At 33.9% G+C, this 14,540-nt stretch overlaps 1 protein-coding gene across 6 annotated transcripts in view; it reads left to right on the plus strand.

Moving 5' to 3' along the window:
- The window catches only part of LOC114326211 (ecdysone-inducible protein E75), a 442,877-nt gene that overhangs the window by 384,197 nt on the left and 44,140 nt on the right, over positions 1 to 14,540 (plus strand). For 5 of the 6 annotated variants that reach the window (XM_028274495.2, XM_028274502.2, XM_028274496.2 and 2 more), the window contains exon 2: positions 13,293 to 13,381. In XM_028274495.2, coding sequence (XP_028130296.1) covers positions 13,293 to 13,381 — 89 coding nt within the window. Of the gene's footprint in view, positions 1 to 9,453; positions 9,736 to 13,292; positions 13,382 to 14,540 lie in introns of those variants that run through there. The other variant, XM_028274497.2, reaches the window with a different exon arrangement.

Here is a 14,540-nt window from a genome sequence, read left to right on the forward strand (position 1 = left end):
CGAACACATTGTGACCGTTATATAAATGACTGTATTTAAGAGGAAGCCGAGAAAGAAATCTGCCTGCCACGTGTCCCCTACCAAGGTACCTACATACATGCTGCCGTTTCTATATCAGGGCTAACAGTTTTTGGTAAATAATAATGAACATGGAGTGTAGGCTGCTATAAAAGATACAGGAAGTAAGCCCACAAATTGAACTGTCTCATTTTGAGTACATAATACATTGTAAGAGCACTTTTTTTGCCTACTTCGGCGTACATTTGGAGCTGTCAGCTCAGGTTTCAAATAATCGAAACAGAATAACAATTATTATAGTTTGTTACAAACAATATTATTGTACGACTCAACACAAGTTTTTATTTATGACAAGAATTAATATAATATATAGATTTTGTTACTTAAACAATTTTGTTTTTGTACTCGATATCGTAGCTTTCAATGTCAAAATTTCAATTTCTTAATCCTGTTTATTAAATCGTTGTTATCGCACGCTCAATATGTAACAGCATTAGGTAATATCAAAGAAAGCCAACATGGGGTTTTTTTAGATCAATACAAAACACATTTGGCGTACGTTGACCCACAAAGTATTGATAAAAGTATTATCGGGATAAGAATAATCTTAGCGTTCACTGACCACTGTTGCTATTAGAAAAATAAAATCGATGGTGGTGTAGAGTGTAGGTGACGAGGTACCTACAATAATGCGGAATGAAGAAAGGTCTCAAGTTCAGTATACTGCTAATACTGCGATGGTGTAGGTATTGATTGGGTTAGTAAGACGTTTCTATTTTAAATGAAATGAAACTGTTTTTATCGAGTATGAAGGTTATTAATTGGTCCGTGTGTACGAGGCTTCTATAATTTTGATTATGTGAAGTGGGTGGTGTATTTTAAAGCATTATTTTGGTTTTGTTTGTTGACATTGCCACTTACATCTTTCTATTCACCATTTATTTTATTAAGCTTTCGTATGCTACATGTTCAAATCCTGTTTGAATCCTATTTCGTATTTTTTCTGTCCTGTTTTCTTATTTTTCCTACTGGACTCCATTATGTATGTAGCCAGGACAGACAGCCTGTGGAGTTAACGGAGACAGTAACGGCAATGGTTACCAGAATAACAAACGAGGAAGTGGCTCAAGCGCTTCAAAAAATAAAGAAAGGAAAAGCAGTCGGACCAGATGACATTCCTGGGGAAGTATGAAGAGCATTGGGAGAGACAGGAATAAGTTGGCTAGCAGGTCTATTTAATAGAATTATGGAAGTTGGACAAGTGCCAGACGAATGGAGAAGCAGTATATTAGTTACCTGTCTACAAAAACAAGGGAGACATACAACAATGTAAAAACTGCAGGGCTATCTATAAAACTACTTAGCCACACCATGAAAATATGGGAGAGAGTAATTGATACGTGAAGAAACCGAAATATCCGATAATCAATTTGGCTTTATGCAGGGCAGATCAACAACAGATGCAATTTTCATTGTAAGGCAACTGATGGAAAAATACAGAAATAAATAGACCAACGCTCATATGGTATTCATTGATCTTGATAAAGCATATGATAGAGTTCCTTGAGAGATTCTGTGGTGGGCACTCAATAAGAAAGGAGTCCCTGGTGAATATGTAAAGATTGTGAGAGATATGTATGAGGGAGTAACAACTAGTGTTAGGACAGGTGTGGGAGAGACTGATAAATTTCAGGTGAAAGTAGGATTGCACCAAGGCTCGGTGGTTAGTCCTTCTTTATTCTCATTAGTTTTGGACCAGATAACAGCGAAACTACAGGGTAGCATTCCATGGTGCCTAATGTATGCTGATGATGTAGTGTTAATAGGAAATAGTGAAAGAGACTTAAAACAAAAACTGGAACAGTGGAGACAAGCTCTGAAGGAAAAAGGTTTAAAACTTAATAGGACATAAACAGAGTATTTGGAATGTTCATTTAAAGATGGAGTTACTACAAATAAAATGGTATATTTGGATGGTGAAATGATTGTGAAAAGCAATAGTTTTAAGTACCTATGATCGGTATTACAGAGTAATGGAGAAATAGATGGAGATGCATGCAGTATAATTAGGGCTGAATGGATGAAGTGGAAAAAAGCGAGTGGTATGTTGTGTGACAGAAAAATTCCAATGAAGCTGAAGGGAAAATTCTATAAAACAGCCATAAGACCGGCTATGATGTACGGAACTGAATGTTGGGCAGTGAAAAGAAAGAGAAACAACGAATGCATGTGGCGGAAATGAGAATGCTTAGATGGATGAGTGGAGTGACAAAGAAGGATAAAATTAGAAATGAGTATATTAGGGGAAGTCTAGGTGTGGCACCAATTGATGCCAAATGAGAGAGCATAGGTTAAGATGGTTTGATCATGTTCAACGTCGAGACGTTAATCACCCAATACGAAGAATAGCTGAAGTGCAGATTCCTGGAAGGAGTAGGAGAGGAAGACCAAAGAAGACCTGGGGGGAGATGATAAGGCAGGACATGATGGTAAAGGGAATTAACATTGATATGACCCAAGATAGAATTGTGAGGAGAAATGCAATTAGGGAAGCCGACCCCGCATAGGGATAAGGCAAAGAGAATGATGATGACTACATTATGTATGTAATTTATGCCAGGTCTTGACGATCTTAGTAGGGGAAGCAATGAAACTGAGAACATTTTTTAAAACATAGTAACTCTACAATCCTCCGCCTCATTCCTTGAACTCTTGACTAAATATTGTTAGCTTTCGGCATTTAATAATCGGCTTGCTGGCTGCGATCCTCTGTCAGATGTACGGCTTATTGAGATTTTCCACCAGACACTTCATTTGGTCTGCCCATTGTGTTAGAGATGGCTCTCTAGGTCTTTCGCCTTCTACCTTCCCTTCTACTACCAATAGTTCCATAATCCCCATTCTTCTGGCATTGTGACCGAAGTAATACAAAGAAATCAAAGCAGAAAAGTACCAGAAATGTGTAATACATTTTTTGCTGGACCCAATCCTTCTACGGTTTTAGACTCTTGTGGGGTTAGGTGTAACTTTGCAGTTTGGGTTGTTTTTTTTTTGTTTTCCTTCTATTCTGTCCCTCTCATGGGCTGATTGGTAAATATTCTTCTTCTTACGATACCTATGCGTTCCGAATGTTAACTATCACCATGGCTATCCATCTTTGCTTGGAGCTATTAGGAATAGTCTGGTTATAGACTTATTAAACCATTTTCTTGGCCTTTGAAGCCTATATATCCTTATTCTTCTATTTAAGAGTAAATATAAAATAATTTAATGGTAGGTATTAGTGTATATCACCTTCTCTCTCCCGTCTCAATCTCGCCCTCTCTATTCCCACTCCTCAGTAACTTTTCCTGTTTTAGCAAGGTTATGAAGTCCTAGGAAGGTTCCAAAATTATCGCTTTTAAGGGGAGGGTATGGTTTGAAATATTTAATTATTTTTATTATTTCAAATAAAAGTGCATACTTTCAAGAATATTCTCTGAAAATTTCAAAATAATCGGAGTAAAATTACCAGAGATACAGGGTGTTAAATATCCCTACCTTCGACTCGCGTTGCCGCGGCTTCGCGCCAGCACGCTTGAGCGTAGTGAGAAACGTTAAACAACTGTTCGCCTTCTCTTTTGTAGATTACTTCGCAATTCAAAAAACATATTCCAATGTTCATCATTTTACGATTTGGCAGACAAATCAGAAGATGAAGATGCAGTTGGCAAAACTTTAAACGCATTTTTCTCAAAACTGCTTTTTCAAATGCGGTGGACATTGTAACTGAAAAACTACTTCATCGATCTACCTGAAATTTTGCATAGATTTTCTTTAGACATTTCGTGAGGTAACAACGTCGAGCTATTTTTCGTTTTGTGCTTATTTTTTGTTCAACAATATTAAATCTGTTGGTTTTCACAAAATTTTTATCAAAAATTTCGTATTTTTGACTTCTGAGTGATACCAAAAATTCAAATATCATTAAAAATAAAAAACTCGACGTTGTTACCTCATGAAACTCATAGGCTAATTAAATCTTTTTGAATTTTTTGTTTCGTATGATCCAGTGATGAGTTCTGATGTCCACCGCAAAATCCATTTTTTTTAGCTGCCTGCCAAAATTTTTCGCCAATGGCTTATTTTTCAATATTTTGGATTGAATTTTTTCTTAAATATTCTTTGAATTGTACTTAATATGTTTATTTAATTTAAAAATAAAATAATTCTACCATAGCTTCGAAAAAAAATCACAAAAATGTGCTTGATATGTTGATTTCAAACCATACCCCCCCCCCTTAATACTAATTAACTTTGACGACATTTCTTAATTCATTTCCTTATAGTAACTGACTTTTTACGTAAAAACATAATCTCCAAAATTAATTCAGCCAATTTGTAGCAGTAACTGATAAACACCGATAAAATTAGATAAACTATTGTAACACAACAGGTACATAATCATTATGTGCATTCATTTCAACACAATCGCTTAACACAAACATTCATAAACATGTTAAATGAACTTTCATGAAATATAAACATAGATATAGAAATTTGACGTTTTGTTGGAAGAGTTTGTCGAACTTTGTTATTACTAAACCTGAATTAGTTAATTAGTCGACTAGTGTGCCTTCTGTTGTTTTGGTTATCTATATCCTGCTACCTCGATCACTAATTTCTGGATCTTGCTTCTAGGAATTGAATCTAGTCCTTACTGTATCATCAATCAGCTCTGATTTGTCCATTGTTGAACATAGGCATCCTGCAGATATTTCCATCTATTTCTATTCTGGCGATCGTCGGTTCATCGCGTTGGGGGTCTTCCCCGGAATTGATCTCTCCACGTCACATTGTATCCTTCTCAATTTTTCCGCTGATGTTTTTGTGAATTTCTGCTCCGTATGTGAGGACCAGTAGAACGCATTGGTTTAAAGTTTTTCTTTTTAAATGGATTGAGATTCAGACATTTGTTTTAAACACTTATCTCATTTTTCCAAATGTAACCCAGCCTAAACTTACTCTTCTGAGTAGCTCATATGTTTACCCAATAAAAATACATATAGGTAAAGATGAAAATCCAGCTGTAGTTGGAGAAAAATTCTCAGAAAAACTTCGCAAACATTGTAAAAATGGAGGACTGCAACAAAGTAAAGCAAATATAATAAAACCAAAGTAAAAGATGGTTTTGCTCGTTTTCGATTCAGAGGGATGTACAATCGCTGGACAGCTGTTTCTGCCATTGCAGGCTTCCTCAACGCTTCAGAGGTCGAATAAGGTGTGACGATATCACTTCTTCTTCTTCTTCTTCTTTAGGTGCCGTGTCCGTATTCAGACGTTGGCCGTCATCATGTTTACAATTTCCTGAAACCTCTCTCTATCGGCTGCTGCGCGAAATAATTCTTCTACTGTGCAGCCACACCATTCTCTAATATTACGCAGCCATGAAAGTTTCTTTCGACCAATCCATCTCTTTCCCTCCACTTTTCCTTGTATTATAAGGCGAATCAGATGGTATTTAAGTCCTCGAATCCTTTATGATGCTTATGAGCAGACGTTCCGAATTCATCATTTGAAGAACATCTTCATTGGAAGTGTGCGAAACCCACGATATCTTTAGGATTCGTCGATAGCACCACAATTCGAATGCTTTTATTTTGTTTAGCATTGTGGTTTTTAACGTCCATGTCTCTCAACCATACAATAAAATAGACCACACATAACATTTCAGGACCTTCTTTCGAATATTCATCGACAGGTTTCTGTTACATAAAACTGGTTTCCAGGTCATAAAAGCCTTCCGTGATATTTCGATCCTAGTTATTATCTCTTCATCAGAGTCATAAATTACATTTAACCAGCTGCCAAGGTACTTGAAATGATTCACCCGTTCTCTCCATCAAGAGAAAGCTGACCTTGATCTACATTAATCTTTCCGACTACCATCCACTTTGTTTTTGAAATGTTGATTTTAAGCCTCTCCGATAACTTGCTTCACCGACTAGATTTAGTAGTGTCTGAAGATCTTGTAAATTTTCAGCCAGAATGGCTGTATCGTCAGCGTATCTAATATTGTTGATTACTTCTCCGCCTAGCCTTACTCCCTCTTGTCTGTCATCAAAAGCCTCCCTAAAGATTTCTTCAGAGTACAGAATAAAAAGGGTGGGTGATAAAACACAACCTTGTCGTACTCCACGTTTTATCGGTAGTTTTTCAGTACGACTGTCTCCATTTTGAATAGACGCTACTTGATTGTAATATAAGTATTTCAGCAGTCTTATTATATCGTAGTGGTCAAGTCCTGCTGCCCGCAGGCAATCGAAAAGTGTATCATGTTATATGTACTCGGTCGAACGCCTTCTCGAATTCGATGAAACAAACATAAACGTTCTTTCGGAATTTGACGATATCACAACAAAATGTAATGTACAGAGTATAAACAAATGGACAATAAATAGAAAAAAAAAAGAATGGAATAATCACTCCAGTGTGGAAAAGTTGCCTCATCCGGAACAGGTGGGAGGATGAAATAGCAGCAAATGCGCAAAATTTACATGAGAAACTTTTCTCCAAAATTTACATGAATGAATTTTGTGCTAAAATTTCCCTGGGGACTGCGATTTCTTAATCTAATTGCTTCTTAAGTCTGTAAGTCGCGGGTGATGTTTGGTATCTCACCCATTACAAGGGGGTACAGTTTCACCTCCCTGTCCGAAAAAAGTACCTAGCTATTTATTACATGTATGGCTGGTGCTTAAAAAAACTGATACGACTTTTAGTAAGATTTGATCATTTTGAGCAGTGTATTTGATTGGTCCGACATTATATTATATTTATTATGACAGACAAATAATAAAATAAACAAACAAACAACAAGCAACTGATTACATAATATGTTAACTCATAAATTGTAATAATTATTAAGAGGAAACAGTAGCAATCAACAGGTAGCGAAAACGCGTTCCAAGATTGCGGCTGTAATTTTGAATATTTTTTCGAGATATTTGGCACACGTATTCGTAATATAATAAAGAATGGCGGTACAGAGCCCAATTTGAAAAATATATTAATATGTGGAAATTACTCTGTAATTAAATACATTATTAAAAAAACGAGCCTGTACCGCCATTAAGAAGAACAAAAAAATACACTTTCTTCAAATAAACTTTTTTATCCGATGCCTAGATTTTGTGTCATTTTGGAACTACTAAAATTTTTTATTTCATTAGTAGTTCCAAAATGACACAAAATCTAGGCATCGGATAAAAAAGTTTATTTGAAGAAAGTGTATTTTTTGTTCTTCTTAATGGCGGTACAGGCTCGTTTTTTTAATATTGTATTTAATTACAGAGTAATTTCCACATATTAATATATTTTTCAAATTGGGCTCTGTACCGCCATTCTTTATTATTACGAATACGTGTGCCAAATATCTCGAAAAAATATTCAAAATTATAGCCGCAATCTTGGAACGAGTTTTGGCTACCTGTTGATCGCTACTGTATCACCTTAAGGTCTAAATTTTGATATTATTTTGAATTCTTGCAGTTTTCGCATCTTCAAAAGGATTCTCTTCTAATCTCTTCAAAAGCGTACGTTCTTCATGAGCGGTAGATATTTTTGTTCTTCCAGAACCTTGCTTTCTTACGAGATTTTTTTGTTCTCTCTATCTTTTATTAATATTAAAAACTGTTGTTCTACTTACGTTAAAATGGTTCTTTACGGCAGATAGTGACCAACCATCTTCTAATTTCGTTACAATTCTTGCTTTTAGTTCTTTGCTAGCATGTGGAGCCATTTTATGAGGTTGAACAGAATAACTTATCTGACAAATTTTAAGATTTGGCAGTAACAGTGACAGTACCTATGTACATAAAAAGTATTTATCCTTCAAAATACACTGCTCAATTTTCTACAAAATACGCTTTAAGAGGAAACAGTAACGAACAACAGGTAGCGAAAACGCGTTCCAAGATTACGGCTGTAATTTTGAATATTTTTGAGGAATATTTGGCATACGTATTCGTAATATAATAAAGAATGGCGGTACAGAGCCCAATTTGAAAAATATATTAATATGTGGAAATTCCTCTGTAATTAAATAAAATATTAAAAAAACGAGCCTGTACCGCCATTAAGAAGAACAAAAAAATAAACTTTCTTCAAATAAACTTTTTTATCCGATGCCTAGATTTTGTGTCATTTTGGAACTATGTACTAATAAAATAAAAAAATTAATAGTTCCAAAATGACACAAAATCTAGGCATCGGATAAAAAAGTTTATTTGAAGAAAGTGTATTTTTTTGTTCTTCTTAATGGCGGTACAGGCTCGTTTTTTTAATATTGTATTTAATTACAGAGTAATTTCCACATACTAATATATTTTTCAAATTGGGCTCTGTACCGTTATTCTTTATTATATTACGAATACGTGTGCCAAATATCTCGAAAAAATATTTAAAATTACAGCCGCAATCTTGGAACGCGTTTTTGCTACCTGTTGATCGCTACTGTTTCCTCTTAAGAGTCGTATCAGTTTTTTTAGGAACCAGCCGTAAGATAGTTGTATGTTTTATAAACAGTATCTATAGATTGAGATTCATCCCCTGACATTAAATGCATCCCATGAAAATAATGCTGGCAACGCGGACGCCCATGCCTTTACGCATGTTTTCGTAGTTGCAGGCTCTTCCGACAAGTAGAATCTCCTTGAGTGTATCGATTTTACCGTATTTTTTGTCGTACAACAAAACCGAAATTTTAATGAAACTTTTTTCTTCTTGTAACTCGAATAGGATTTTTCTAAGTGTATGTAGGTACCTATGTATTTTGTACCTAATAAAAACAAATACAGTTTATAAAATAAAAAATATTAGATAGTGAGACATAGGGTATAGTACTTATAAGAAATTATAAAACAGTTTGGTAACAAAAATTAATAAATTATAACATCTTGATAGTAATCATGTCACTGCTGTGTATTATTATCAATAAAGAGGCGATGCTTTGGCATCGCCATCGAAAAAAAAATTGAGTGAAAGGATTCGAACGAGCAGCAGCAGCGCGATTTAAGATTTCGATTACTGCAGCGAACACGCGAGAGTGAGTGAGCTGATTCGGTCGCGCAATCGTCGCGACCTTGGCCGAAGTTGCGTCGCTCATTTGTCTGGGTAATTCAGTCAAGGTTCGAGTCGTTGAACTCTACAATCCCTACTTCCACGAGGCGGAGCCTACGCAGCTCTCGACCAATCAACGCACGGCAGCGCAGCGCCGATTGGTCGGCGACGGCATTGTTGTCAGTGACCTCGAAGTTGAAAATGCGATGAACCCAAGTTCGCGGTTATGCTGCTAAAATCTCTCTCCCCGCGCCTCGTCCCGTGTCTAAACTTAGATTGGTTTGTTGCCCTTCAGGTAATATTTACTATACAACCGGGCAACAGAGGCCCAGTATCAACTGGGACTTTCACTATCGTCAGTTCTTCGTTTGCTCTTGGACATTGTTGTTCAGTGTCAACGCACATGTGCTATTCTTATGACTTTATAGTAACAGTGAAATGGTTTTTGTGTTTAGTGTCTCTTTCGTTTGACCTATCAGTGTTTTTGAAAATTTGGCAAAATGATTATTTCACCGGATAGTAGTGTTCACAACATCCCCCAACTACCTGAGTCTACCACTACCACCAGTATGCCTAACTTCATACATTCAGGACATAGGGAACCTGCTCTAAATCTAGGTATTGTTTATTAAATACTTAATAAAAATATTACGTATGATACTTCTGTTGATATAATAAACATGCTGGACTTATAAAAACATTTGATGTTACATAATAATCATTAGAAAATTGCTATGAAGATTTCAACATTAGTTTTTTTATTTAATTTGATGCTACTTGAAAACAAATTAATTCTACTAATTTTAGACAAGCCGAAAATTGAAAGAAAATACACATTCTGAATTGATTTTCTTAATTCTAAAAAAATATAAATATAGAACTGTTTTTTTAATATCTAGTTGAATTTTTAAGTATTTCTTCTGAGTAGGTACACGACAAATCTTAACTAATATAGATATTAATATTTTTAATTTTCTATCTACTTACGTTTTTCTTTCTATTAGTCGTTATTCCACACGTTTTTGGTTTAAAATTTTGAAATTACATATTCTGAAACTGCTTTTTTGGCATTTTTAAGTTAAATGTTATATTTATATGGGATCAAGCCACATTTGATTGTAATAAAAATTATATTTTCAACTGCTATTTCACCATTAGATTCCACTTCGGAAATCGTTTTTTCAAAAAATTGTACGAAAAATATCGCCTATCGTGGCGATATCCCATTAATTTGAAACAGTTACATAATATGCTGGAAATTTAACAACATGTTTGGTATACCTACTACATTTGGAAATTATTGACAGAGCAGTTTTAATGTCTTTATTGTTGTGGTGATTATAAAACAAGTGTAATTTTACACCAAAACAATTATAATATTATAACAAAATATCTTTGTTTATTATGCAGTTTTAAAAGTCATTAGGTAGGTACTTAATCATAATAGAAGGGGTTCTATTGAAATATGTTTACAAAGATTGTTTTTATAATATTTGCTTCTGAAATTCTAGATAATCAATATATTTTGCAATGCTAAAAGAAAATGTCGATAATAACTGAATTTTGATAAATAATCCTCAGATTTTTACTTTATTGCAATTTTTGAATGACATAATATATATTATATCGTATGTAAATATAAAACAGGTATGACATTTATGTATACGAAAAATTCATATAAAAAATGTAGTAGTAAAGGGTACTTCTGTTAAAATAGACAAAATGCCCTCCCTGCCAGAATTCAATTTTTTCCATTTTTTGAGGAAATCCCCTCATTCTCCTCAAAATATGTTCACTGTCCCCTCCCCCTACCTCCAGAAACGTAATTGTTTGGTTTTTATTTATTTTTTTCGGTATGTTGCAAACAGTTTAAATTAATATTTAAAAAAATTATACATGCATAGTAAGTTGAAGCTTTTAATAACTTAAAAATGAATTTTTTTTTTCTGAAAAAAGCGTATAGGTACATAAAACTTTTTTTGAGATGGCTGCAAGTCTAATTTTGTGTATTTTATCAAAAAAGATTTTTTCCAAATTTTTCCCCATTCTATAGACTTTAAAATAGATCAAATAAAAAACTTTTTTGTAGGTCATATATTTATAATTTGAAGTAAATCAGGACGTTCAAACATTTGGCAGAACACCTTTAAACCCCCCCAAAAAAAAGTAAAAACATACAAAACATACACATACAAAACATTCAAACAAACAAAAAGTCTATAAAATCTTTCAAAAACACCAAAAAATCAGTTTTTCGGATTTTTGAAAGTGGGGCAACTTAAGAAAAAATCTAGAAATAATTAGAAATACTTATATTTTTTGATTTAATACAATACGTAGAATGCAAAAAACTAGTCCTGAATCCAACCCCAAAAAAAAGTTATGCGCTTGTTTCGAAAAAAAAAAAATGCATTTTTTGCATTTCATTTGTAAATATTGATCGATTTTATAATATATAAAATATTTTATATTAAATATTTTATGGTAAAATATTGTCATGCGGTATAAATTAGTACAATAACCGCTTCAGAAATATCTCTTCCATTTTCTTCAACCGTTTGTCATATCTGTTGAACCATATAGGTACCTAAATCAAATATAGAATTGACGAGATTTCTTATAAAATAAAAAAACTACACACATGACCACGACTTATATAATGGCTTGTGCATTTTGTTACGTTGCTTTCACCGATGATGGTGATGTAATCACGCACTGCTTCATGTTGCATCGCGTATAGAGAAAGCAGAACGTTAACTACTTTCTTTTTCACTCATGTCTTTTTTTCGTTGATTAATATTGAGCTTTTTTATCGCTAAACAAACATCTGGTATAAATCTGTTCGGACGACAGACAGTAGGTACGATATGAAACTTTTCGTTTATCGATTTTTTTTTCGTTTTGATGAATGATGATGGGAAAGTTAAAACATTTAGATAATATTGTACTCAAACAAAATCGAATATCTATAACAGTAAATATAAGGTAACTAAAAATATACGAAAAAAGAGAAAGAAAAACAATAGACTGTATTTTAGATTCATATCAACATTCAAAAACCTTTCTACCATATAATGGGGAAGGTTTAATTTACTTTTTAACAAGTTTCTTCCATTCTTTGCAGTTTCGTATCAACATCTTTCTGTCTGTCTATGTCACTCATCTTCTCTCCAATATCTTTCCGATTACTTCATTCTAGGTATATCTGTCTTGGTTTTCCTCTAGTTTTTTATTTTTCAATAATTTTGCCTCTCACTGACATGGTAAATGACCCTGCCAACTCAGCTGTCTCTGTCCTATAAACTCCAATGTGGATTGTATTTTCAGTTATTTCCTTATATGTACCTATCTGTCTTTATTATTCTGTTCATTATCTTTAACTCTTCTTAACACTTTATCTGTACAGTAGAGACTGTATCTTGCTCTTCTGCCGTTTCGGTAGTACACCCTGACAATAAGTAAGCTCACCTATGGGTTTAAAATCTAGTTGATAAACAAGAAAAAAAGACAAACTTTAATAAGTACAAAAGAATTCATAAGGAAACATTGTGGAGTCGCAAAACTGGCCAAAATATATAATGCAGACACTAAGAAATGTATGGATATGAACTTAAAAGCGTATGTTATGCCAGAAGAGCAGACTCAGCACATTAGATTTGGAAAGTGGAGTCCACTAGGAAACAGAAAGGGACGAAGACTTTGACGAGCTTGTAGAAATAAAGTAGACAAGGCAATTTAAAGAAGAAACATAGTCACTGAAAACTATAGAAATCGGTTTTTCTTTTTACTCGTTCTGAAATTATTAGAGAATTTCTGCATCACCTACCTGTGTTAATTACTGTCAATCAAAAGTATGTTACAATAATTAACCAGTAAGTAATGTCCTTTTTTTTTTGTTGTTGTGCCTATTCGTGACGAATGTTGGCGATCATCATGGCAATCTTTATCTTACCTGCAGCAGCGCGGAAGAGCTGTACATATGTTGTATTAAACCAGGTTCTGCTGTTCTTTAACCAGAATGTTCGTCGTCCTGGACCTCCCTTTTCAAATATTTTTCCTTGCAGGATGGCTTGTAGGAGTTCATATCTGGATTAATTTCGCATAATGACATAACCAATGATAGTATAACGATTATGCATTTGTAGGTATGTATTAACATATTTTTTTCTTTTCAGAATTTGATGGTACGACGGTATTGTGTAGGGTGTGTGGAGACAAAGCTTCAGGATTCCACTATGGAGTACATTCATGTGAAGGGTGCAAGGTAAGAAGTTACCAAATTACTTATAAAACATAAACATGAATAACAAATGACGAAATCATATTGATGTTTTAGTTATTCCTGTTTTACTGCCAGAAATGAAACATAGTGATTTTTAAAATAGTTGATAAAAATGTTGAAACAAGTGATTTTTGCTTGTATAAATACACAATTGTTCCTACTTTTTTTATTGAAAATGTTGTAGGTATTGCTTTTATTTTCTACACCAGCTGGTGCAAAATACATGTTTTACTTAAAAATACAAAAATAATTATTTGAAAAATCACTCTGTATACATTTTACTTATCTTAGAACAAAAAAGGCCCTTTTGTGTACCACTAAGGACTCGATTTAGCAAAAAACCTTGGCGAAAAAATTTCAACAAGGAAGTGTTTTTTGTGTGCACTTATATAAAACCTCACCTTGGGATTTTTGGCCACGAAAATCACACGACCGGAAACCATATCTCTCAAATTCAAGGGTGACCCACAGCTTGAATTTCAGGGTGTTTTAGGTAAACAAAGAAGCCAGTGGTTGGGTTGGGAGGGAAAAAAGTAAATCAAGATAGGATGATCGGTCTTTGTTGCGTTCTGTTTGGCAGTGACGCGGATTAGAAAAGGGAATCTACTGATTTTTTTTTTAAATAGAATAAGGAAGAGATTATAAAGTAACATTTTATACATAAATATACAATCTTTCTTCATATTTATAGACTTTTTGTGTTTTTCTATGAATAATACACACTTTTTAAATACTTTTTAAATAACTACTCATATCTTTCGTTTAATGCTAGATATTTTCTGATATCCCCCTTTTCCCTTCGATTTTACCCTTCATAATAACTCGTACTTATCATTTCTAAGTGTGTGCCCCAAAAATGCTGTGTCTTTCTCCTTTTAATGATGGTTAAAATTTCTCTGTCCCTTCCCATTCTGTGCAATACCACTTCGTTCGTAATATGATATGTTCATGTTCATGGTATTTTCAAAATTCTCCTAAAAAGCTACATGTCAAAAGCTTTCAGCATGCTCAGTAAGTCAACATTAACAGGCCAAGCTTCCATAAAGAAAAATAGAGTGGATATAACATTTTACCATCCGATATTGGATTTGGAGATTGCGTCTTAGTTACTCATAAACTTCCTCATCTTCAAGCTCTTCAT

This window comes from Diabrotica virgifera, chromosome 3 (assembly GCF_917563875.1).
Source record: "Diabrotica virgifera virgifera chromosome 3, PGI_DIABVI_V3a".
NCBI lineage: Eukaryota > Metazoa > Arthropoda > Insecta > Coleoptera > Chrysomelidae > Diabrotica > Diabrotica virgifera.